Here is a 27,937-nt window from a genome sequence, read left to right as displayed (position 1 = left end):
TCTTTACCTTGGCAGCTTCATAGTAGGAGGTGTAGTTCTTACATCCTTCAAAAAATTTCTTTAAAAAGATTACTTAAGAATTGATGTATTTATTGTTAACTGCATTCTATCATTAGCTAAACCCATTCGGGTACAGAATGCAGGACTCGGAGAAAAGAATCAGAAGTTGTGTTTCCAAGAAGGTTTATATTCAGAGTACAAAAAAGCATTTCAATATCTCAGTAACATAAGCAACTTAAATAAAAAGCCATAACAACAAAACACTATGTAAGAAGTGCAAAATATGTTAAACCAAACTTATTAGGGAAAACAAAAAAATATTCTTTTTTTTTTTTTGGTGGTACTAATTAAAGGTTCCTGGATCAACATAAGGATAAGCAAGGAATTCGCCCAGTTTGTTGCCTTCGGAATCATAGTGGAGCATTCTGAAGCAAACGTCACAAAAGAAACATGGATCAACTGGTGCAAAGGTGTCGTTGTTCGTCACCCATCTGTAGTTTAAAAAAAAAAAAAGTATGTTATTTTACAGCTAGGGTTTTTATGCTTCAACATTATGATTTACAGCCTATAACAGTAGTTCTCAACATGTGGGTCATGACCCCTTGGGGGGTTGTTGAATGACTTTAACAGAGATCTCATATCGGGTATGATTTATAGCAGCAAAATTACTATAGTAGCAGCAGAAATATGGTTGGGAACTGTAGTAAATGGTTGCAACATTAGGAAGGTTGTGAACCATTGCTCTATAACAATGCACAAAGAACATTCTCACTACTTCCCCAACAGACTACCAACACAGTAGGGACATACAACAGGAAATGCTGCAGACACAACCATGTTTCCTAAGATTTACTTTCAAGGATACTCCCTTAACCTAGAGACAGGAGGGAAGGGGTAGGCCTTACCCAAATGATCTGACAGATTTGATAATCCCTCCTAGAAGGCCTCACCCTCCCTGGGGAGTGGGTGGGGAATGGGATGGGAGGGAGAGAGTATTGGGATCAATATGTAAAACAATCTTTTCTTTTTAATCAGAAAGCACACACATTTATGAGAACACCTGTCCTTTAAGTAGCTCACTTGTTTTCTAGTAGGCCACCCTGGAAAACTAACAGATGTAATTCAGGCTGGCTTGAATGAACCCAGTGCCTCAACTTCCTGAGTGTTGGGAATAGAGGCATATGTCCGAATACCCAACCAAATACTTACGTTTTTTAAAAAGGCGAACTTATACATATCTAAGTAGAGAGTATGATAATTCTATATGTGGACACTATATCCAAGCTCTTCTAGTTACTCTACAATGTGATTGACTGGAGATAACATCAAACTATAGAAACACTTGAATTTTCATATCATCCCTGTACTGTATCATTCTTGTTTTTTAACAAATGCTGATTATTTTGAGAATGCATGCATTTTAATCTACTTATGAAGATAAAAATACTACAGTTCAGTCTGTACATGGAGTACAGGTAACAGTGTTTACCTGAGATTGTTTCATGCCATGTCACTGGTCACATGAAATTTCTGTTTTTAAGTTTCTCTTGTTTATCATATTATATTAACTTTTTTCTGAATGTTCTGGAAAATTTGAACCAATTTCTGGACTTTCACTTTGGTAATTGTTTTCTGTTTTACTAATGACCCTTCAGACAAATATTGTGATAGAACCCAAAGCTAACTGGAGATGTTGAATTCTCAGCTATTTTCCTGAGTAGTTACCAGACTTTTTGGCTATAATCCTAGCACTCAAGAGATTAAGGCAGGAATATCAGAAATTCAAGATGAAATGTATTTACAATATTGGTTTGAGGACAATCAGCTCATGCTATGTGAGACCCCATCTTTAAAGCACGAATAGAAATAATTCCCACAGTGTAAGCATGCTGACATCACTCAAGATTGAATCCACATTGTGCTGTGCTCCCACCTTCTCATTTTTCCTCCTGGATGTGAGGTCTGTGCCCAGGGCAGCATTAAACTCAAAATCTTCCTATTTCAGTCCTGAGAATATAGGTCTGTGTCATGTCACAATGATTGATCAGGAACATAAACCTTATTTTGGCTTCATGAATAACTGAGATTAAATGTAAATGACAGCCAAGAAGCAGAGAAAGCATGGCTCCTTGGAGTTTGTTCTGAACTTCATGCATATATTTCTTTGTTTTAAAATTGTATAGGTTGTAGCCTCATGCTGACTAACAGGCAGTAGGCTCTGGGTTTGATCCTTTGTACACAACTGCACTAACACTGCAACATAGACAAAGCTTCTGAACTCCAAACCGAAAGCAGATAACTGAAGTACTAAAAATGAAGAAAGCTGTCACTCACCTAGCAGTATACATCTTGCAAACAAAACATTTTCTGGTCCATAGCCAATGCTTCTTGGTAAGAAGGGGATAAAGTGCTCTATCCAAACAGTCATCATGATGAACAAGCCTTTCATGAGGAAAACAGATGAAGATATTGAAATGCAAACACTATTCCTGTTCCCCAACATTCATAACATGGATTGACTTATTTTTTCTTTACAAAAAGATTTCAGTAAACTGATTGGTTTAGGCAAAATACTTAACTCCATACTGGGGATGTAACAGTCCTAGAGTTCTTGCCTAGCTTACTAAAGGGGGGGTCACTTGTGCTTTTCAGATTGAGCAAGGAATTAATTTCTTGACTCCCCTTAGGCTAACATGCTGTGACAGTATTTTTTTTTTTTTTTTTAAATAATCTATCAGAGTCCTTACTATTTAACACAGCACTGTATAAGCAAGGCTGCCCAGTGATACCTTACTTAGATTAACTTGCTATTACTACATGACTTCTTCATTATTAAAAACCAAGATTTGGATCCTTGAATGACCTGAATTAGATGTTAAATGTCAGAACTAAAGTGCCACTAACTAGCTGCATGGCTTTGGATAAATTATAATCCACCACGGAACAGTTTAAATCCTAAAGATTTGTTACTTCTAAAGTTTACAAAACAGGTATGGTGACGTATACTTCTAATCTTAGCATATGACAAAAATAGGCCAGGTTTTCTGTTTTTAAGTGTGTTGAGTGTTGTCCCAGATGTATGTATGTGCAACACATGCCTGCATTGTGCCACAGAAGCTAGAAAATGGTGTTGGTTTCCTGACATGGAGTTACAGACGGTTGAGCCATGCTGTGAATACTGATAATCAAACCTAGCAGAGGTCTGCTGGAAGAACAGCCTGTGCTCTTAACCACTGAGCCATCCTTTCAATCCCAAGGGCCTGGAGTTTAAGCTTAGCTACACAGCAAGTTTGGGCCAGCATGGGCCACACACATATTTAAAAAAAAATGTGTGTGTGTGTGTGTGTGTGTGTGTGTGTGTAAATAAGAAAGTAGGTTTTTAATTTTTTTACGGTTAGCAAATAAAAATATACTATAAGTAGGTTTTAAAAGTTATAAAATATGAAATTATGAGAGCTTACCTTTACATTCTTAATCCCCAGAATTTTTACATGGTACTTGTGTGCATGTACTTGTGTGCATGAGGTTACATGGTACTTGTGTGCATGTAGGTACCTGAAGAGGACATGGGGTATCCTGCATTACCACCCTGCCTTACTGCCTTGAGATGATCTCACTAGATCTAGAGCTGGGTTGGCAGTCCCAGTGACTCTCCTGTCATCACCCTCTGTGACACTAGAGTTACAGGTATGCAAGGCCACACCTGGCTTTTCATATGGCTTCTTGAAATCTGAACTGAAGTCCTTGTACTTGCTCAACAAGCAAGCACTCTTACCCACCAAGCCATTTTCTCAACCCCTCAAGCCTAAACCATTCATTACTTTGGAATTTAGTTAGTTACTACTATAGAATTGCTATGTTTTTGATTAAATTGAGATACTTAAAAAGTATGGAATTTTTAATCTTTCAATACATACTTTCTTATAGACTTCCAACATATATTTTGTTTTGATTTATAGACAGTCTCTTATTAAGTAGTTCTGGCTGACCTGGAATTCACAGACATCTGTGTACCTCTGCTTCCCAAGAGATGGGATAATAGGTCTGCAATGCAGAGTGTCCACTTCCTGTTACAGGGAAAGCAGATGTTTGCTGCTCCCAAGCCATAGTGATAATTCTTTAATTCTCTGAATTTCTTTTTAAGGCATTTATACTTTGTACTGTTAAAGAAACAGACATAGTTAATGAGATATCTCAGTGGGTAAATGTGCTTACTGTCAAGTTTGATGACTTCAGTTCAGTCCCCACAACCTACATGGTGAAAGGACAGACTCCTACAAGTTGTCCTTTGACCTCCACACTCCTGCTGTAGCATGTCATTGTTAACAAAATATTCTGAGTGATACCACATACCTTATGTCTGTAATGACAACCACATGTTCACAGTCTCCCTGGTGACAGTATAAGTAAGGGAAGCCAAGTTTAATATTCAAGTCATTAAATGTGAAATCTTCCATTTTAGCAGTCTGAAATTTTCCATATCCTCGATCATGGGACTCTGACCACTCTATAATAGTTCTGTTTTGGGAGAAAGGTAAGGATAAAACATTATTAAAACTTGAACAGGAAAGAAAAAGAGTTCATACCTGTAGTATTTCACAAAATCTGGCCTCCTAATTAAATGGATGGTAACCCTCTAAAAGGGAAAAATCCTTGTGGTTAATAAATTCTTGGATTAGGACAGTGAATTTGGACTCATAGGTAACAGCATTGGTCACCAAACCTGATGACCTGGGTGCAGTTCCTACAATCCCCACTGACTCCTACCAGTTTTTCTCTGCTCATGTGTGTCATGGTACAAACACATACACCCAAGCTTCTAGAGTTTAAAAAAAAAAAAAAAAAAAAAAAAAAAAAGCTAAAGGGGGGTGGGGTGGGGATGTGCAGGAGGATTAGACACTGAACTTCATCTACTTTTGAGTAACAGCTCTTTTTTTATTCTTGGGTTTTTGTACCTTGAGACAGTGTCTCACTGTATAACCCTGGTTGTCCTAGAACTCAACTATGTATATCAGGATGCCCTTTTCATCTCAGTAAGGACCAGTTTTCTGGGGAGGCTGTGTATTATGTACCACTTTAGCACAAACAATAAATGTTAAAACACTGCCACATTTTCTTCTTAGTTATTTCTGGGAACAGATTTTTTTTTTTTTTGCTTGCTTTTACAAAAAAGTTAGCATGTACTGAGATCAGAATGTTGGTATTTCTTAGTTTCAAATTCTAATTAAGGAGCTAGGCGGTGATAGCAGTGGTGAACACCTTTAGTCCCAGCACTCAGGAGGCAGAGGCAGGCAGATCTACTGAGGGAATTTCAGGATAGCCAGGGCTGCACAGAGAAACCCTGTCTCGAAAAACCAGGAAAAAATATTCTAAGTATTGATTGCTGTGACCCACAGAAACTAGATCTCTTTGGGGTGCTCAATTATTTTTAAGAATTGAGAGCAAGTGCTGAGAACTGTGGCCATTGGTAATGAAATAAAGTGCTAATAAAATGCTATTAGAAATGTGTCCATCTACTTAACCAACAAAGGGCAGCAGAGATATTCTCTAGCTCGGAGGACCTAGGTTTCTTTTCTGGTTCTGCTACCACCCACGCTCACAAGCACATAGTGTTCCTCCCTCCTTATACACACAATTATCTTGAGAACATAAAAAAAAAAACCCTAAGGTTAATAACCAGTACCTTAGTGGACCTAATCTTTTTAAAGGTACAAGCCATTCAATGCAAACTTTATACAATGCCTGGGGATGGAGAGGGGGCCTCAAAAATACAGTAAAATTTGTGGAGATGTCACTAAGAGCTAGAAATAAACTGGGCATGGCGGCACACGCCTTTAATCCCAGCATGCAAAAGACAGAGGCAGATGGATCTCTGAGTTCCAGGACACCAGGGTTGCAGACAGAAACCCTGTCCTGGGAAAACAAACAAAAATCTAGTGGTAGTGCATGCTTTTAATTTCAGCACTTGGGGGGGGGGGCAGAGGCAAGAGGTTAACTGAGGTCTAGGCCATCCAGGGCTACATAATGAGGCCCTTCTCAAAAGCACAAAAGCCAACAGGAAAAGATAAAAAAGACTTTGAGAAGATTCTTGGGACCAGTACCTGCTTAAGTCTCTGCATTCCGGGTATCTTTTGTCATTGTAAAAGGTTCCCTCAAAATAAAAAAAAGCTGATTTGTATAGGTCCTACAAGAAAACAGATGGTATTGAATGAAAGGACATTTCTAACCGTTGTATTCAAAATTTATACACTATAAAAATCACATGAATACCTGGCAAGTCATATTTGGGGCCCCCTGTGCTGCCGTAAGATGATAAAAAAATCTTTGCTTACTTACCCTTACACACATACACACCCCCCACATTGAGAGAAAGAGGTAGCTCTTCAATTTTATCCTGTTGCTGTTTAATCATAGGCTTGATTAAACTTGTGTTCTGAGACTCAAGAAAGGAACCCAAATTGATTCTACTCAACTTCATTGTTCATTTACTATGTGCAACCTACATTATCAGTTATTTTTATGTCAGAACTAGAAACTCAACATAGCTTCTCTAATAACAAAGATCTCTTAGTTGTTTCTCTGGCATTTCTTATTTTTCAGTGTTCTTACAAAAACTTTCTATTTTTAGTAACTCTTAGAGCATGACGCTGTCCTAGAACCAGGCTGGCCTTCAATTCAGAACCTACCCTGCCTCCTGAGTATTGAGATTAAAGGCATGTACCACCAGGATTTCTGTTAAGCAGTCTTGCCCCATATAACATAGTGGTAGGCATGACTGGTCTCAATCCCAAGGCTCTGAATCATACCCCAAGACTTCAAGAGGGTAGCCATGATCTTCACTGCAGTAGTCACTGAATCCTTAGGGCTTGGTATTTAGTTAAGGTACAATGTCCGTCTGGCAGCTAGAACACAAACCTGTCCTTTAGTATGCTTCTGAAGCAGTCAGAACTGTAAACTAAAACCTAAAGTAAAGTTTCAAGGGCCAGTGTGATGGCCTGGGAGGTAAAGTGATTGCTGCTAAGCCTGAGGGACCTAAATTTGATCCCTGAATCCTCAAGGCAGAAAAAAAGAACCCACTTTCACAATTGGTCTGTGACTTCCATACATGGGCCTTGGCACACACTTCCCTATACAAATTTTTTTCAAATTTGGTTTTTTGAAATAGGCCTGACTGGCCTTGAACTCAGTGTACACCAGGCTGGCCTTGAACCTAGAGATCCACCTGCTTCTGCCTCCTGAGTGCTGGGATTAAATGACATAACTTCATCATTCAGGAGGCTGGAGAGATGGCTCAGAGGTTAAGATCACTGGCTGTTCTTCCAGAGGTCCTGAGTTCAATTCCCAGTAACCACATGGTGGCTTACAACCATCTGTAATGAGATCTGATGCCCTCTTCTGGCCTGGGGGCATACATGCAGACAAAACACTGTATACATGATAAAGATAAAACTTAAAAAAAAAAAAACCTCATCATTCAGAAGGCTGAAGCAGGAGGATATTGTGAGTTTGACACAATGAGTTCCACCTCAGCCAAGGTTACACAGTGAAACCTTGCCTTAAACAAACAAACCAATGGAAATAAAGTAACATTTGTATAAAACTCCATCAGAAGTGACATGAGCAACTTGTGAATGCCTTTTCACATTATTGCTTATTTACAAAAACAACTCTAAAAGGACAAAAATAGTTTCCACCAAATATTACCTGGTAATAACTTCTCACTCTATAAACAGGTAGCATATGGGCAGGTTTAATGGTGCCCACATGCAATCCCAGTACTTGTGAAATTGAGGCAAAAGAGTCACAGGTTTCAGCCCACTCAGGATACATTGGAAGACAGTGTATTTGATACTTGATCAGAAAATACTAGCACTATTTACATGTTTTAAAAATAGAGTCCCATTCTAAAAACAATAATAAATAAACCCCCCAAACATTAGCAAATAATTTTTCTACTTTAAAGCTACAGGGACTTAAATATACTGGAGTTACCTAAGTTCAGGGACATTGGCAACAACTTTTAACAGTTCAGCTTGCTGTAAAAGCTGCAGCCCCCTATAAAAGCATCCACAACTGCCGGTGGGATACATGCCATGAAACCAACAAAAACATCAATTCAAGGACTATTTGTGTACAACGGTGTTAACATACAAAATAATTTTGGGAAAAAACTGAGAACTACTGAACATAGGTTAGTGAATACATGGGGTTCATTATACTGGTCTCCATATTTATATGTTTCATAATTTCCCTTACAAATGAGGGGGAAAGGGCTGGAGAGATGGCTCAGTGGTTAAGAGCACTGCCTGCTCTTCCAAAGGTCCTGAGTTCAATTCCCAGCAACCACATGGTGGCTCACAGCCATCTGTAATGAGATCTAGTGCCCTCTTCTGGCCTGCAGGGAAAGCATGTAGACAGAATACTGTATACATAATAAATAAATATTACAAAAAAAAAAAAAAAAAAAAAAATGAGGGGGGAAAAGGAAATAACATTGTAAAATGCAAATGTCAATGAAATAGTCTTTTTAAGGCTCATTAAGTAAGTTGTGAGGCTCAAGCCAGGCAATGGTGGCACACACTTTTAATCCCAGTATTCAGCAGCAGAGGCAGGTGGATCTCTGTGAATTCAAGGGCAGCCTGGTCTATGTAGTGAGTTCCAGGACAGCCAGGGTTAGGTAGAGAGAACCTGTCTCCAAAAACCAATAACAACAACAAAAAGACATTAGGTTTAATTAATTCCTCATTTTAAACTTCATAAATACAAATTTTCTAAAATATCCACAAAGCCCTGTGCTAGAGGCCTGCCTGTGAAGTTTAACCACACTGATGGTTAATGCCTGTTCACCAGGTAGTCAGTCACCCATAGCCAGCACACTGACAGCAGCAGGGCTTTAAGAGGGAAACAACAAGGATCTGACTTAAGCCCCTATCACTGCTTGCTGAAGTCCCTATCACTGCTTGCTGAACTCATGACTGATCTTTTGCTTTCTAAGGCCAGCATATACTGGGCACATGGTGTGTGCTCAAAGATCATGCTATTTAGACAGAAGCAGAAAGAATATAACAGCGGATGTGTAAATATCATTAAATAAGACAGGGGGCTAGAAAGATAGCCTAGTGGTTCTGAGTATTTGCTGCAGTGCTAGAGAATCTGGGTTTCATGATCAGCACCGACATGGCAGCTCACAACCCACATGAAAGGAAGTACACAAGCATTTGTAACTTCCAGGATACAGTGCCCTCTTCTGACCTCTTCAGGTACTACATACACGTTACATGGACATACAAGCAGGTAAAACACTAATACAAATAAGATAAATTTTCAGAAATATAAGTAAGACAATAAACTATTTGTAGTCCTTGCTTAGAAAAGTCTCTCTTGAGATTTGATCATTCTCTTTGCTTAGGCAAACACTCCCTCACTTCTGAAAATATTTTGGGCAGTCCACCTGACACTTTGCTCCCCTCCAAGAGACTCAGGCATTTCTGTTTCATGAAGGAAATACCAGCAAAGATCAGATCTTCACCATCTATCTCCCTGTCTGATACAAGCCTGTGTACTTACTGACCCACTAGCAGTAAAGGGGTGCAAATGACTGAGGCTCTTGGTGAACTCCAAGCTTCTCCTTGAGGTAGTTAAGGTGGACTGAAAAATCTTACAGCATTTTACACAGGAAAGGTTGAAGAACAAAAATCAAAGCAATAAATAAGGCCGGGGCTATAACTCACTGAAGAGTGCTTCCTTAAGTTTAATCCTAAGAAATATAAATAAAGATGAATAAAGCAGCTAAGGTGAAGTCCCAACTATAGGGAAAAGGAAAAGAGAACCCAACTGGCCAGATAGCTAGTCGGTCAGTATTAGCTCAGGAGGAGGAGCACCATAGAACAGCTGTAAATAGTGAGCACTGAGGAACACACAGCAATGCCTCTGAAAAGCTCGAGGGATGGCAGGAGGAGAGATGGCAGCACCTTTGTCACACAAATCATGAGAACACTCAGTCAACATTCATGACCCTGCTGGAGCAATCATGGTTTCCTTTGCCTGCTGTTTTCTTCTTCTAAGGGAAAGGTCACTTACTTTGCTGATGTGCTCAGGGGCTTGGTCTGGAGTGCTGCTGAATTCTCCACCAATCTGGAGGTCGCTGACACAGCAAATTGAGTCTCTAAGTTCAGTTAGCTTCTGACTGCCCAATACCAACATAGTCTGGTACGGTTTGTGTTCTCTGTGCTGAAGTCAAACAGTAAGAAGTGTCCATTTTAAAAACCAGTTAACCACAAATCCCACCAATACCTAATCTAAATGAAGTTACTACTTTTTTCTCCCTGTAGACAGAGTCTAAGTTGTAGCCCTGGGTGTCCTCAAACTCAGACTGATATGCCTCTGCCTCCCAAGTGCTGGGATTAAAAGTATGTGCCACCATGCCAAGTTTAATTTTCTTTATTTAACCTATCCTCTTAGGCTGGACTCAGAGTTCAGTAGTATAACACTTGCCTAGTATGCACGAGGTTTTGAGTTTGATCTATAGTACTGAAAACAAATAATTATATTCATAAGTTGGCATTCTGTATTTTCTTATTTTTTCTGTATTTGTCTATACCATATCCATTAATTAGAAGACCAACCTAAAATACTTCAATTAGTGGTAGAGTGTATGTCTATCATGTACAAGGTGCTGGATATAATTCAGCTGAGTGGGGGGGAGTGCTGTTTACCACCCTACAACCCACAGCTCAAAAACCAACCAATCCTAAACTGTTTACCCTTCCTATAGAAACCCTTAAGAGTTGTATAAGTAACCCTCATTTCTTTGGAACCAAAACCCGTCAACCTTGTGTGCTCTTTCTTCTTAGGTAGTATGAATTTACTCTGATGATGTTAACCTCTCCTATCATCATCTAATCACCTCCCAAAATTCAAAATCCCATGGGTACAACCAAGACACAGATTTTAAGTTTATAATCCAGGTGCTACTAAATTGACATTAGGACTAAGAGCCTTTAGAATACAATTTCATCCAGCAGCAGTGTCTTGAATTTTCCTGGAAGTTGCATCACTCAAGTTGCAATCTACATTCTACTCCCAAGTTATAAACCCAAAAAATTCAATTTTGAAAACTGGCAATTAGCCAGTCTGGTCTCCAAACTGAATTCCAGGACAGCCATAGCTGTTACACAGAGAACCCCTGTCTCAGAAAAAAACTAAACAAAACAAAACAAAACAAAACAAAAAAAAAAAACCTGGCAATTTGAGAACTCAAGCAATGCAATTAGCAAGTACAACCAAGGTGCTTCATAAAAGCCTACTATGTGCAAATTATGTATAGCAATATACTTAAACCACTGTTTTTAAATTCATTTTTACTTTTAATTCTGTGTATGCCTGTGTTTCCATGTGTGAGTATGTACATAGGAGTGCAGTTGTCTGAGGGGGCTGGAAGAGGGTGTTGAAGTCTTTGTCGATGAAGTGACAGGTGGTTGTGAGCTGAGCCATTTGATGTGTGTACTGGGAACAGAACTCTGGTCCTCTGTAAGAGCAGTACTTGCTAAGCCATCACTCTAGGCCCTGAGCCTGTATTTTGAGAACTTAAAGACTTGTACAATTCGAGTCTGCTTTCTCTGCTTCCTGTTTGTGGTTTGAGATGTGAGCCTCAGCTTCCAGCCTCAGTGGCCATGTCTGCTACCTGTTGCCACTGCTTCACTATTATAGACTCTAACCCTCTGGAACCATAAGCCCCAGCCAAGGCCTTCCTTCAGTAAATTGCATTGGTTGTTGTGTTTTCTCACAGCAATAAACAAGACAATACTGGGTATCCCTAACTTGTTTTCTGCATTGTCATCAATGAGGAACTTCCCAGGGATTCTGAACTGAGGAACAAAGTTCATTCCATTACTCTATTAGCAAATTAGAATCACTCTGGAGGTATGTACATACTTCCAGTTGCTTCTACTGCAAAATCAGCCACACATATCATTGTTAATAAATGAAATCATTGGTTAAAAGACGTAATTTAACTCAGCTGAAATTTGTTGGAACATTTCTTATTAAAACAAAGAACTCACAAATACATCCTGATGGTCCTAAAAATAAGATGTCAGACTAAATATGCTAACATTTATTTTGAAACTTGAGATAGACTCAAATAATTAAATGCTTTGATAAAAGTTACTTTTAGGGACTGGTGGTGTCCCCATGCCTAGTATGCTTGAGGTTCTAGGTTCTACCCTAACACTCAAAATTAGGGTACTCAGCCATGAAAACCAGGTTTCACTACTGACCTTATTAAATATAACAGGGTACAAGATGTTCACAGATAGGATAAGCTCCCCTTCTCCAATCATGTCTTCTGGATTTTCAGGTTTTTTCCCAAGTGCATGATATTCCTGAAGAAAATGAGACCTTGAAATCAGCCACTGTAACTCAGCTAAGAGGCAATGCAGCACAGAGCCCACACTGAGGGAGGGCTCCAGTCAACCTTGGGTTTGATGCCGAATTCTAAGTGAGGAATGCTTACTCTCCTTATGCTCAGCTTCACCTATTGAATAAGAGTAAGTACTTCTTTGTGCAGATTTTTTTTTGGAATATGTACATAAAATATGTAATAAAACATCTGGTGCTATATGCTTAGCCACTAATGATAAACAGAAGTATCAGCTAACACTGTTCTGAATGGCATTTCTCATCACTATTCCTTGTTTACAACCTTTAAAATGCTTATAAAATCAATTTTAACAACGATCTTGGAGGCTCTGCAACCTATTCAGATTATAAATATACACGTATGTATAAAATCTTTAATATATCATATTCTTTTATATGTGCTTAATAGTTATAAGAGCTACTAATGTGAAGTAGTAAAATGCAAATGCAAGATGTTTTAAAAATTAGTGGGAGTCAGGGCTGGAGAGATGGCTTGATGATTAGGAGCACTTAGCGCTCTTGCTGAGGTCCCAGGTTTAGGTCCTGGCATCTACATGGTGGCAGACAACCACCTGTAATTCCAGTTCCAGGGTATCTAATGTCCTCTTTTGCCCTCTGTATGTGGTGTACATTCATGCATTCAGGTATACACACATACATTAGTATATATATATATATATATATATATATATATATATATATATATATTTTAAAGTGGGAGTGACATCATGCAGAGTAGGAAGCTCTCTTTACTGAAACAGCCACTAGGCTGAGAAGATAAAATGAAATTACCCTGGAAGTCTGGAAACTGACTGGATATTCCCACAGGCAGGTGTGTTTGGAGAGGGGAGAATCTGATTGTATTCTGCAGATAAGCAGTATGTGCAAGCCAATACTTCTCCCCACTGCAGATGTGAAATAGCACTGAGTTCCCAGAAGAGCAGACATGCAGAGACTCTGTCCTTAAAATGTGGGGTTGTGTTTTGGTTGATCTGGTGATGGCTTAAGGACCTGGCCAGGTGCTTGCCTTGATTGGCCCTGTAGGCAGTACCCAATAGAACCGCTTATTGGAACAATTACATAACCTTTCTTAACAGATAATAGAATTACCAATGGCCACAATTAATATGCACATAGCAAAGCAGCCTGGGAAAGTAAAAAGCATTAACAACTAATGTCCAGTTTTCAACAAAAGCACGCACATGGAAGAGGAAAATACGGCTCAAACACAAGAAAGAACTTTATGTTAATTGAACCAAAGGAACCAAATTCATTGAGATTACTAGGTAAAGAAGTTAATTAGGGAGTCAGGTGTAATGGTGCAGGCTTTGAAACCCAGCACTCAAGATGTAGAGGCAGGCAGATCTCTGTAAGTTCTCTCTGATATCTCTTTGGCCAGCATGGTCTACATAGTGACTTCAGGACATCCAGAGCTAGTGTCTTGAAGAAAAATCAGTTAGTTAATGAGGGCTGGCAAATGGCTTAGCAGGTAAAGAGCTTGCTGCCAAGCCTGGAACCCATAGAGGGAAGAAGAGAATTGAGTCCTCTAAATTGTCCTCTGACCATACATACATGCTATGGCAGTGTATGCATGTACACATACACCCTGCCCAACAGTCTCAATAACTCTCTCTGAATAAATGTAAAAAAGTGTTTAATATGGTAATTATTCCTAGAAGCAAATTCTAGACTCACATATAAATAAAAGCCTATTGAATTAAAAGCACATACAATAATATGCTAAGTCAGCTGTCATAAATATGGTCAATGAACTAATAGAAACCAATTACTTAACTACAAGAAATGAGGTTCCTCAAATGATTTAACAGCAGATTTTTCATCGGAAAACAAGACAAGAAACAAATCAGAAGACACACTTCAAACCACAAAAGAAAGTAGTTACCCAGAATTCTATATCTAGTAAAACTATCCATTACGGATAAAGGAAAGAAAAAAACCCTGGGATACACAGCAACTGAAGAAACACTAGCCACAGTAGATAGACCTTGTTCAGACTGAAGTGAGAAGGTAGTGACTTGAAGCCACACAAACAAGATAACCTATAAGTAGATACTTTCAATGTATGCAGAAAAGGAAGGAGGTGGGAATCAAAATGATACACAACAAAAATCAATATCTAAAGTAAGGAAATAATGGAAGAACAGAAGAACAAAGACCAAAGAGTCCAATAACAGAAGTGCTTTCTTACCAGTAACTAGTATACCTGTAAATGGATGACATTCTCCTATTGAAAGGGCAGGCTGACAGACTGGATTACAAACACTATTCAGCTCTATGTTGTCTACAGGAGACTCATTTTAGACACCAAGACACAAACATGTTCAAAGTGAAAGTAGAGGGTATTCCATGCAAACCATAATAGAACTGTTGGAGGCTGTTTTACTATCAGACAAAACAGGGTTTAAGAAAGATTATGAGACAGTAATAAGGGTAATATAGTGGATAAAATGTGCCATATAGCAGTGAGACACACAGTTTTATAAACATACATAGATCCTAAAATATATGCAAAAAAGCTGATAGTTAGAAAAAATTCTGGACTTGGATATTTTTCTTTTGTGGTTTTTTGAGACAGGGTTTCTTTGTATAGCTTTGGAACCTGTCCTGGAACTCACTCTGTAGACCAGACTGGTCTCGAACTCACAGAGATCCACCTGCCTCTGCCTCCTGAGTGCTGGGATTACAGGTGTGAGCCACCACCACTGCCTAGCTGGTGAACTCAATAGGCAGTGGAAGAACAGAGCACTAAAAACAAAGGCTAACATAAATAAGCAGAACTCTCCTGCCAACAGTAGCCTCCTCAGGTGCACATGAGCCACTCTGTAGGACAGACCACCAACTAGACTGAAAGGAACTAAAGTTATACAAAGTAGTTGTGATCACACGTCAGTAACACTAGAAATCAGTAACAAGGAAAAACTGAGAATCTTAAAAATACAATAGTACAATCATACATAGTAGTGTATGCCTATTACCCCATCAATGTGGGGACAGGGAGGACTGGTATGGGAAGATTGTAAAGTTTGAAGCCATCCTGGGCTATAAAGCGAGACCCTTCTAAAAACCAAACTGATGGGCTGAAGAGGTGGCTCAGAGGTTAACTACATTCTGCTCTTGCAGAGGAACTCAGTTTGGGTTGCAGCATCCACATAGGGTAGCTCACAACTGCCTATGAATCTAGCTTCAGGGACTCCACTGCCTTCTTCTGGCCTCCATGGGCACTGCACTCATGTTCACAAATCCAAACTCAAGCACACACATATACACATATGAAAATAACACAAAACAAAAAAACCCATTTTTTAAAACAACCATAGGAAAAAATATACAAGGGAAGTTAGAAAACACTGACAGACAGTGAAAGCGCAACATACTGAATATACTTCAGAGAAACATCTCCATGTGAAGCAACCTTAAAATTAAACTGTGGTAAGGAGTTATAAAAAAAGGAGAACAAACTAATTCCAGACTTAACAAAAAAGGCAAATAATATGCCTTTAATTCCACACTCAGGATGCAGAGAAAGAACTAATATAAAATACAGAAAAAACAAAACAAAAAAAAAAAAAAAACCAAAAAACAGAAAAATTATCCAAATCCTTCTGACTGTGAGTCTATGGAGAGAGCGGCTGTGATGGTGCAGTGGATGAAGACAATGTCTGTGAAGGCTGACAACCTCAGTGCTGCATACAAGCACCAGCTAGGCACAAATAGGATCTAGGTGTCAAAACAAAACAAAAGCCCATTCTGTGTTAAAGTACTTGGCTTTAGGTATCTTTAGGAAACTTTTTTTTTTTTTTCCATATGTGATCAAATAAAAATGGTACTCTAGTGAAATACCCCATCCCCTAGCATTGGGGATCTGAGCCACAGCCTTGTGCACTGCAAGCTAGCACTTGGCCTACACCAAATCTGACTGCTCACAAAAGGGATCATGTGGCCCTTCACACTGGGAGACCACTTAGTGTTCCCTGCTTCCTAGAAAGAAATTAATGTAATGGCAGGGAGAAGAAGGGAGGTAGAGGGAGGAGGAGGGAGGGAGAGAGGGGTTGATTATACCACCAAATTAAATACATGAAACTCATCTTGTCACCCTTTTCTGAAGTTGCTATTGTTAAAGTGTCTTATCATGCTTTGTATCAGCCAGTGCTAGAGAAACCTTGAATAGCTTCTGTGCAACACAATTTTATATTTTGAGTGCCAGTGGGGTGGCACACACCTTTGATTCCAGCACCAAGGAGGCAGATGTGAGCAGATCTCTCAGTTCAAGACCAGCCTGCTCTACACAGCAAGTTCCAGGCTTGCCAGAGCTATACAGTGAGACCCTGAGGTCTCAATAAGACACACATACACACGTACACACATAATTTTAAAACTGTTTTTTGGGGAACGGGGTGCCTTGTACCCCACCTGTGGGCTGATGTATTGCTATGTACAAAAGAATGAAGGTTAACCCTCATTTTATATCACATATTAAAATTAACTCAAAAGGAGCTGCAAACATGGTCCCACAGTTAAGAGCATTTACTTTTTTACAAGGACCTGGGTTTGGTTGACAGCCATCTTTAACTCTGGTTCCAGGGGATCTAGCACCCTCTCTGGCCTCCATGGGCACCAGGCACACAGGTGCTGTACAGACCTACATGCAGGCAAAAACCCCAAACATACAAAATAAACATTTTTTTTTTTTAAGTTAAAAAAAATCAAAATGATCAAAGACCAAGCCTACAAGCTGAAACTCTTAACACTCTACAGAAAAAACAAAGAGGACAATCTTCACAGTACTGGGTTAGTTTAGTATTTCTTAAATATACCCAAAGTCAGAGAACAAAATACAACAACAAAAAAACTGGATATTCTTGATCTCATCAAATTTTAAAACATCAAAAGAGTGAAAAAGACAATCCACAGAATGAGAAAAAATATTTTCAAATTTTAAGTAAGGTAAAGCTTTAGCAGTCAGAATATCCAGTCATGAGACAATACACTTTAATTGGTAAAGAACTAGATGTTTTTCAAAGAAAACATACAAAAACCATCAGTAATTAAATCAAAAAATGCTTAGCATCATTAACTATTAGGAAGAACAAATCAAAATTATAAAGCAAGATAAGTGACTACTAGGGTGTTTATTCTAAACAAACAATATAAGAATTGCAAAGGATCTGGAGAAACGGAAGCTTCAATGAATTACTAGTGGGAATACAAAAATGTCGATTTTTATGGAAGACAATACATACAGAATCATCACACAAGTACATAAAATTTCAGGCAGTCACCATAGTGCCTAGCAATTCCACCCCAGGCATGTCAGTCACAAAAAGAAGTGAAAATAGATCCCAAACACTTCCAACACGTGGAAACAACTTATAACAACGTGTTATATAAAACGTGGTATATCCTTGTAAAAAAAGATTTCATTCAGCCATAGGAAGGAATGAAGTTCTAACATATGCTACAATACAGATCAATATTTAAACTTTATGCAAAATAAACCATACAAAAAGAAAAATATTGTATAATTCCACTTATGTGAATAAGGTATATACAACAGCAATTTCATACAGACCAGGGTTACTATGTAATGGAGAGTCATTTCTTACTGAGTATAGGATTTGTTTGGTTCTGAAAATGATAATCAGTAAACATTCTGAATGTACACCATGTCTCCTTCTTCCCCCTTTTTGGCTGTTTGAGACAGGGTTTCCCTGGCTCTTCTGGAACTCGCTTAATAGACCAGGCTGGCCTCAAACTCACAAAGATTCACCTGCCTCTGCCTCCCTAGTGCTGGGATTCAAGGTGTAAACCACCACACCACCACACCTACCCAGGGTCTCACTGTGCGCCACAAAGACCAGGCTTGGCCTCTCAGATCTGCCTAGCTTTGCTTTTTTTTGGAGGGGGGGTTTGTTTTTTTGAGACAGGGTTTCTCTGTGTAGCCCTGGAAATCGCTCTGTAGACCAGGCTGGCCTGGAACTCAACAGTGATCTGCCTGCCTCTGTCTGCCAAGTACTGGGATTAAAGGCATGTACTAAGACCACCAGCTTTTTTTTGGTTTTCCAAGACAGAGTTTCTCTGTGTAACCAACACTCCTGGCTGTCCTGGAACATGCTTTGTAGATCAAGCTGGCCTCAAACTAAGAGATCCGCCTTTCTCTGCCTCCCGAGTGCTGGGATTTAAAGGTGTACACTACTATGCTTGGCTCTAAAGTCACTCCTAGAAAATTCTTTTTTATTACATTAAGTTTATTTTTCTGTTTACAGGTGTTTTGTTTGCATGTATGTTTTTGTATCATGTATATGCAGTGCCTACAGTGGCCACTAAGAGGGCAACTGTCCCCATGGAACTGGGAATCTAACCTAGGTCTCCTGGAAGAGCAGTCAGTGCTTTTATCTGCTGAGCCATGTCTCTAGTCCAAAATTTTTATTTTATTTGTGTGTATGTGAATGTGTGTATGTGTGAGTATGTGTGTGTGCGAGTGCATATGTGGCAAGAGCACACCACTGTGAAAGAATGGACCAGTAGGGGGCAACTTTTAGAGAGCCAGTTCTCTTTCTCTATCATGCTGGGCTTGGTGGCAGGCACGTTTGCCAACAGTGCCATCTCACCAGCCCCAATGTCACTTTACTAAACCCTTGAAATAGACAAAAGTTTTCATTTTATTAATTTCTAACATTTCAAAAGTTCATTTGTGTATATTCATTGTATATGATCCTGGGTTTCATTAGGCTATTTTCTTTTTTTTTATATTTTACTTTATAATTTTTAAAAATTTTACATGTCAATCCCAGTTCCCCTCCCTTCCTCCCTCCTTTACTCTCTCCCCCCCCCTCACATGCATCATTAGGCTATTTTCAACAAGTTATTAATTTGTTGCATTCCATCCTCATGTCCCACCCTCCCAAGGTCTTGCTATGTAGACAAGGCTAGAGTGGAACTTACAGGAACCCTTCCTGTCTGTCTTTGGAGTGCTGAGATTATAGATAAGCTCAACCCTGCCCAGACAAAATGGTACTTTGTTATGTAATTCTACCACAGTTGACCATGGCAACTCTCATAAAAGAAAACATTTAATTGGGTCCCTTGCTTACAGTTCAGAGGTTCGGGACATTATCATCATGGTGGGACAATGATGGTGTGTAGGCAGGGCAGACATGGCGATGGTTGCAGGCAGCAGGAAATGGGTCTGTCTCACTGAACGTGGCTTGAGCATATTATGAGCCTCCAAAGCCTAACTCCACAATGACATACTTCCTCCAACAAGAATGTAACTATCCCAACAAGGTCACGCCTAATAATGCCACTCCCTTTAGGGGCCGTTTTCTTTCAAACCACCATATGCTTGTCACTTTCACTGTCTTAGAGTTTCATGCATGAAGGAATGGATAAGAACACAGTTTTAAAAACTGGTTGTGATGGTACACACCTTTAATCCCAGCACTCAGGAGATAGAGGCAGGTTAACCTGAGAATTCAAGGTTAGCCTCATCTACAAAGCAAGTTCCAGAATCTGTTCCCTTCCCAAAAGAATATGGTTAAAGTAAAACCAGGAGCAGAACAGAAACATTCAGGGAACAGAGTGGTAAACAGGCATAGATTTAGTCAGATACCAACAGAAAGAACAAACTAAAACCAAAGTCAACCAAAGATGCCAGGTGGTGGTGGCGCATGCCTTCAAGCAGAGAGGAGTGGAAAGGTGAAACTTACCATTTCATAAACAAACGTTTCTTGTCTACAGGCGCGGTCTATTGTGATGTTTTCTTCCCGATAGTCCAAGAGCCCCTTCCTAACACTGACATGGACACATGAAAACAAAATAGTCAGCATTGCATACCTGAATATTTAAAACATCTTTTTAAAAAGACTTATTTGTGTGTGTGCCTGCATGTGTGTTTGTGCACATGTGTAGTTGGTGCCCACAGAGGCAGAAGAGGACATCAGATCCTTCAGAACTGAATTATGGATTTGTGAGCCATGTAGGTACCAGGAACTGAACCCAGATCCTCTAGATAAGTAGCATGTGTTTCTAACCACTGAGCATAACGTTTTTGTTGTTGTTCTTTTTAGCAGGGATAAGAATCAAACCCAAAATTTCATTTATGCTAGACAAGTACTCTACTCCTGAGCTCCGTTAACCAACTCTAATCTCATAACTTACTTTTTTTAGACTACTTTTAGACTTAAATTACAAAAACAGCACCAAGACTATATCTTATATCTCTTCCCATAGGTTCTTCCTCCCAGTATTCTCCGGGATCACAAAACCACAAACAGGAATTTTATTCCATGAGTTAAAAATTTACTATTATTTTGTTACATAAATTGTTCTAGCTTTAGTCATAAGCCCAGACATTCAACAGGCTCTGATCTTTTATTATTTTGGGTAGGGGAGGAAGGCCTGCATTCCTTGGTTTATGGAATCATGGGTATTCAAAACTCATTCTCTACTTTTTCAATCCTGAGTTTTATTGAAGAGGGATTTTTGTTTACTTTAAAACAAAGTCTCATGTACCCCAATCTTTTCTTGAATTCACTTATAGTAGGGGATGACCCTGAACTCTGGATCCTTTTGCCTGCACCTTCCAAACATCACTTACAGATTACACACCATGTCCAGCTTGGAAGACAAATTTAGAAGCCAGTATTTTGATTACTAGTTACTTCTGCTAAGTCTTTCAGCTGAGACAAAGTCATGTATGTGTTAGCCCATGAAAGCATAGGCATCTATATTTTCTGTGCCTTTGTAATGTATTAAAAATTCTAAATTTAACGGATACTTTTATGTGCATGTGGTACACACACATGTGTGTAGATGTATGTATGTATATGAAGGTCAAAGGTTGACACTGAACATCATGATCCTTTATTTTAATTATTTATTGTGACAGGGTCTTACTATATAGCCCTGCTAGCCTGGAACTTGTAGACCATGCTGGCCTTGAACTTAAGAGATCTTCCTACCTCTACCTTCTCAGTGCTACAATTAAAGGCATACACCACCATATCAGGTTCTACTTATTATTTTTCTAATTACTATCTTATTTTATGTATATGGGTTGTTTGCCTACATGTCAGTCTGTGTGCCACATGAGTGCCTGGTGCTCATGGAAGCCAAAAGAGAACATCAGATCTCCTGGAAATGGAATATAGATGGTTGGGAAGCACCACATGGGTCCTCGGAATTGAACCTGGTGATCTAGAAAAGGCAGCCAATGTCTCGATTGAGCCACCTCTCTACTGTACTGTTCTCAGGCTCCAGTCTCTGCCTCACCTGTGCTAGGGTCCCTTGTGCACCACTGCATCCTTTAAGGGCCTAGGGATGCAATTCAGTTGTCACGCAAGCACTTTCCTGATTAAGCCATCTCCAAAGCCTTCCATTTGGATATTTCAAATCCCAAAACCAAGCCCTAAGACTCATCATAGTGTTCAACTTACTACTTCTCCCAAGTGAGAAGGATGGCTCTGAGGACTATTACCTGTTCAAGTTCGGCAGTCACACAGGTCAGTTCCCGAGCTGCTCCCCTGCAGTCCATGACAACATTAACAGGTGAGTGGCTCTTCCTTCAGCCTTACATCATCACCAGCATGCATACTCAGGGTTGTTCTCTGCATCCTCCTTAGTGCTTATACATTTGTAAAACACACATGCGGGCATACATTTTCTTTGTTTATAATCAAGTGTGTGTGTAAGCCAAAGACAATCTTTAGTGTTGTTCCTCAGGAGTTATCCACCCTCTAAATTGTATTTATTTACTTACTTTGATTTTTCAAAGAGTTTCTCTGTGTAACAGCCATGGTTGTCCTAGAACTCTCTCCGTAGACCAGGCTGGCCTCAGATCCACCTACCTGTCTCGAGTGCTGAGATTAAAGGCATATGCCACCACTGCCCCATTTAATTCTCTGTTTTGATGGGGTCTCACTAGACCAGTGTAGCCTTACACTCATGCTCAGCCTCCCAAGTGCAGGATTACAGATGTGAGCTTCCACATCCAACTTGCAAAATATTTGTATCTTAAATACATACACATAGGAGAGTATTCAACACACTATGGCAAATCCACATAGTAGAATAAATAATGAAGCTATGATGAAGTTTGAAATCAGTGACTTCCAAGACATAGTAAATGAAGAAAGCAAAGCCACACAGTATATGATGTGGAGGAAAGGTAAGCTGGGCATTGGTTCTTATCTACAAACATACATGTTTCCACCTGTTCTGTAAAAAATAGTTTTCTTTTGCCAGCTGGCACTCATTAACTCTATAAATAAAGGACAACAGGGAAACCTTGCACTGTATGTAGCTCATGTGGGAAGGCTTTGCTTCCTGGTCTGATGTGCCAGCTCAGGTACAGTTCCACCATGTCAATGTGCAGCTTCTGCAGCAAACTGCAGGCCACAGCACCTAGTGCTCAGCTGCTTTCCTTGCCACCCCTTTCCCTGGCACACCACAGTAACCGCCACTCAGGAAACATAGGCAGGCCCTCTCTTAAGGGCTCTGGGTCTTACTATTGGGAAAGAAAGGCCCTCCTCTAGGCCTGGGGTAGGATGCTCCTTACACTCACCCTGTCATACACTCACATTTCCTTTATGGTTTAGTCAAGGCCCCATTGCTCCAATCCTTTAAGTTTTCTTCTTGTTTTTGTTTTTTAAGAGGGTTTTCCATATAGCCCAGGCCGTGCAAGAACTCACTGTGTAGTCCAGGAGGTCTTGAACTTAACAGTAACCTTCCTGCCTCATGAGTCTAAGTGCTGAGATTACATGTGTGAACTACTATGCCCAGCTATAAATAGTCCTTTAGATTAAGCTTTCTCCATGAAAGTGACTCTTCTGTTTTTCCTCCTAATTGAACTCAGACTGCTGAAGGAGATAAAATGCACAAGTATCCACTGATTTGAAAACACAAACAGGGTAAACCAAAGTTGTAGAGAGAGGTTGTTTGTCTGCAAGGGGTCAGTAGGTGGGAAGTGAGGGGATGGGAAAGATTAGTAGAAACCAAAACTGTGTGCCATTCTTAACTCTTCATTGCTATGGTTACATTTCTCCTTATTTTTATGCCCTATAAGGCAGTCGGGCCAAATCAGTGGTTTTAGTTTTGTTTTGACTTTGGGACAGGGGGTCAAAGCCAGTGCCCTGTGCATATTCAGTTTTGCTACCAAGTACATCTTTATTCTAGGGTCTTTTGACACAGGTCTAATTTGTAGTCCAAGCTTGCATGGGACTTGGAGTGACCCACCACAGTGTTTCAGCCAGGATTAGAAGCAGTTGGAACTGTGGTCCACATACCCACATTATCTTTCTTAAAATTTTTAATGTAAATTATTGGTTCATATCCCATCTCATTTTCTCATGGGGTGTTTTTGTCCTATATATGGATCTTGTAGTACATACTTGATTCTCTCCAAATTCACAGGCTATCTTTTGGCATTATTTAGAGTACTTCTGCCCTATAAGCATTTTATCAGTTCCTTTTCACTTTCTGTGATTTGAGTTCTGGTTTTATTGCACTCAGATCTCTCGTCACTTTCTGCAGTAAGTTCTCTCTGCAGTCTCATTTCCTCCTGAGTTTCTGTGAAACTTGGAATCAATTTAGAAGAGTCCCAATTTCATGGTGCTTTTTTCTCTGTCATTCTAGCAGCCCTCTGATTTTTGTTTTTACATTTATTTGCTTACTCTGTGTGTGTGTGTGTGTGTGTGTGTGATCCTGCTATGTTGGATGTACAGAGGTCATCCAACTTATGAGGAGTAAGTTCTAGGATTCCAGGAATTGAATTAAGGTTGTTAGGTGCCTTTACCCACTAATGCATTTTGGTGGCTTAAAATCTACTTTTAAAACATCCTTCCTGGTTTGGCTCTTAGGATGAGAGTTACTGGTCTTCCAATTTTGTGGTTTTCTTTATTTTGCAGAACTCTTACAGTTTCATCTTATCCTTTAAATGGTACATGTTGGTTGGAACAGTAACCAGTGCTTTCTTGGCCACACCAGTGAAGGTGTGGGAAACAGATTTTGCCATTAGCATATGTAGTATCAATAATTCCTTCTCAGATTTCACATTTTAAAACCTTCTGTTTTAAGTGGTTAAGGTGGAGAGATGGCTCTGCAGATAAAAGCACTGGCTGATCTTACAGAGGACCCAGATTCAATGCCCAGCACCCACATGGCAGCTCACAACAATCTATTACTACAATTCCACGGGATCTGGCACCCTCACACAGGCAAAACAAAATAAAAATAAGTAAGTCTAGCTGGGCAGTGGTGGTGTATGTCTTTAATCCCAGCACCTGGAGGCAGAGGCAGGTGAATCTCAGTTCATGGCCAGTCTGGTCTACAGAGTGAGTTCCAGGACAGGTCCAAAGGTACACAGAGAAACTCTGTCTCAAAAAAGAAAGGGAAACAGAGTGGCAGAAACTTATAGTGAAGGGATTTTAGATTTCTTTTTTAAATAGACAGCCTGGACTTTCTGGCAATCCTCATTTCTCTGTCTCTCAAATACTAGGATTACAAATAGGAGCCACCACTCTGGCTAGGTTTTTGATTTTATTTTTATGTTAATTTACTGACAGAAGAAAGCAAGTTTTAGGGAAAGACAAGCATAGAGCTAGATTTAGGCTTTTTAAAAAGTATAACATTTAACAATATTAAGACTAATGAGCATGGCAGAGGTGTTGCACACCTTTGAGCTGTTACACAGAGAAACCCTGTCTTAAAAAAGAAAATAAATAAATAAAAGAAACAAAACAACTGGTGCTTGTTTCTATTTTTGAGCCATCATATAGCCCTGGATGGCCTAGAACTTACTCTGTAGACCAGGTTGGCCTCAAACTCACAGAGATCTATCTGTATCTGCCTCCCCTGGGATTAAAGGTGTTATGTCATCATTCCTAACAACAACTGGTTCTTTACAGTGAGTATTTAAGAAACACTGAGTATTTAGCTTGAACTCCAAGATCTACATTAAAAAATTACAGCAAATTTAAATATGTATTAGAGGTTTTGTGTTTTTAATTTTTTTTTTTTTTTAGATGTAAGAATATCACCTTGGGAGCTGGAGGGATGGCTCAGAGGTTAAGAGCCCAGCATCCACATGTTGGCTCACAACCATCTATAATGAGATTTGATGTTCTCTTCGACATGCAGGCAGAACGATACATAAAAATAAATAAGTACATAAATATATAAATATTTAAAAAAGAATATCATCCTGATTATGCAAAATGGTACTTCTGGAGCTACAAACTGATATATAGATGGGGGAACAAAACCCACACAATTGTACCCCATTTTCGCAGAGTTAAATCAAGGAAGTCCAAATGTTTAAAAAAAAAGAATTAACCAATGTTGAACTCACTATGTAACCGAGGCTAGCCTCTAACTTGAATTAATCTTCCTGACTCAGCTTCCTGAGTGCTGGAATTACAGCCTCAAGCCAGGACATCAAACGCAATGGTTGAATTTAAGTAGTGGTGATATAGAGAATAATACTATACTTTCCAAAGTGGAATATTCAAAAAGTATTCAGATAAGTAGCAAAAAAAGGCGAACAGTGTGGTGTCCTGCTTCACCAAAACCAACAAAAAGCATACAACAAAACAAGATCATACCATAAAGTCACTAGGTCAGTGTTCTCTGGGATGACTTCTGGGTCTTCACCTTCTTCGAGGCATCTCAGTTTATCAAGGCTTGGAAAGAGGGAGGGGTCGGGAGAGGAAGGAAAAGCAACATTTTATGATCAGCCATGCATTTTTAACAGCGGGTCGGAGCTTGTCCTGAATACATCACTGAATAATTAAGAAGTCTTATGAAATCCAGCAGGCGGCTCAAAGGAGGCCAGAAGACAATGGTTTTTGTGCCAATGTTATACTGAAAGATGGATGTTCATTTGAGTACAGCCAGTACAGTTATTAAATGGAGGTCCACTACAAGTAAGTTTTATATTTCTACCCTCAGGTAAGGTACTTTTGGGGGAACCGAAGGAATAACATATTCACAGAGACCACTAGAGACTACGGTTAATTGGGGTTTTAACACTGCTCTGATTAAGTCTCATCCATCCTCATGTACTTCCATTGTCCGAATGTCAATGATAGGTACATACCGCTGTTGCCCCAACAAGCGCCTTAAAGATCAGAGAACGGAAAAGTCTTTTATGCAACTGTCGTGTCCCGTTACTGGATCCACCCTCACATAAACTGTACTTCTGGCCTTCCGGAAAGGGTTTAGGGGGATGAAGGGTACCAGCCCTCGCCCGGATGAGTACCCGAGGAACGCAGGGAGAGTTTGCACCCAGCCGGACCCACTCTGCGCCCCGAGGCCGCGCACTCACCCGCACACGACCCTCAGCTCTGCTGCCGCCTCCAGACTGCAGCCCAGATCCCCGGCCACCGCGGCATCCTCTAAGCCGTTGTCCGACGCCCCTCCGTCCGCCGGCTGCGCGGCTGCCTGCGGCTCGCTCAGCGACATATCCCGGGCCCCCAGCCGGCCGCGCCACAGCTCCCCAAAGGCGCCCACGTGGAACGCGCGGGTGTGAAGCTCCGGAAGCTCGTAATCTGGGAAGCTGCCGTGGCTTGCACTAGGGACTGGGTGCTGCGGGCCACCCGCACCGCCGCCCTGCGGGGCCTCCGCCATGTCAACCGCGATCCCTTCCGGCAAAAGCTGAAGAGTGAGTGTCGCGGGGCGTGACGGGATTTGTAGTTGCGCGCGGCTCCGGGGCGGCGGGCGGTTGCGCAAGCCAGACCTCAGAAACTACATTTCCCGGCAGGTCGCGGCCACCGCCTGGGCGCGGCTCAGTAGCTGTGGGCAGGGCTGGGTGCATTGTTCTCTCCGCTTGTCCGAGGGCAGCGCCTCTCGGTGTGTTCATGGCGGAGCTGAGCGGTTACTGGGACCTACAGTTACTTAGACTCACTGGGGCCTCTCTCAAACTTTCCTCAGCCCTGGTTCGTGGGGGGAGGGACTTTTGTCCACCTGTGTTGCGAGCTGTGCTGCTGCCCTCCTGTCTAGAGTGAGAGAGTCTTGAAGGACTAGGTCCAGAGGCACCGAGACCGGTTCGATCAGAACCTTCCGTGCCTTCCTGTATGCATGCATAATAATGCTTATGGAACGTCGGTTATGCATCACACATGGTTCTTTCTTAGCCATGATGTATATTTTTAAAATTTAACCACTCTTCCAGGGAGAGAGACTCGTATGTGAGTGTTAAAGGGATAAACCTGTAAACTAGCAAGTGGAAATAGCTTGAAACTCAGTGGGTCTAGATACTCAAGAAGCTTTTGCCTGTCTCAGGTGTTTCAAGGATCCAAACAGGGTGTGCAGTACCAATCCTGGCTAGTATGGCTGTCATGTGACACACAGTGTGTAATTCATCCATTTAAGCTATTCTTTTGGTAACTTTTAGAATATTCACAGTTGAGCAACGATTACTTTGAGCATTTTATCACCCAGGGAAAGGAAGTTGTTTGCTTTTAACTATGATTCCCAATCTTTTCAATTTCGGCCAACAACT

At 40.3% G+C, this 27,937-nt stretch overlaps 1 protein-coding gene across 1 annotated transcript; it reads right to left on the bottom strand.

The window, feature by feature from the left end:
- Positions 1-69: 69 nt before the first annotated feature.
- Positions 70-27,101, bottom strand: Snapc3 (small nuclear RNA activating complex polypeptide 3). Its single transcript, XM_051188121.1, has 9 exons — positions 26,762-27,101; positions 26,040-26,117; positions 20,148-20,232; positions 12,279-12,383; positions 10,081-10,230; positions 6,102-6,184; positions 4,354-4,518; positions 2,335-2,442; positions 70-491 (listed from the first exon to the last, which is right to left on the bottom strand). The coding sequence occupies exons 1-9, from the start codon at positions 27,061-27,063 to the stop codon at positions 344-346; spliced, it is 1,224 nt and encodes a 407-aa protein (XP_051044078.1). The 5' UTR covers positions 27,064-27,101; the 3' UTR covers positions 70-343.
- Between the last annotated feature and the right edge of the window lie 836 nt (positions 27,102-27,937).

This window comes from Phodopus roborovskii, unplaced genomic scaffold (genome assembly GCF_943737965.1).
Source record: "Phodopus roborovskii unplaced genomic scaffold, PHOROB, whole genome shotgun sequence".
In the NCBI taxonomy this organism is placed as follows: Eukaryota; Metazoa; Chordata; class Mammalia; order Rodentia; family Cricetidae; genus Phodopus; species Phodopus roborovskii.
Note: the sequence above shows the minus strand (reverse complement) of the source record. Positions and strands in the feature narration are given on the sequence as shown.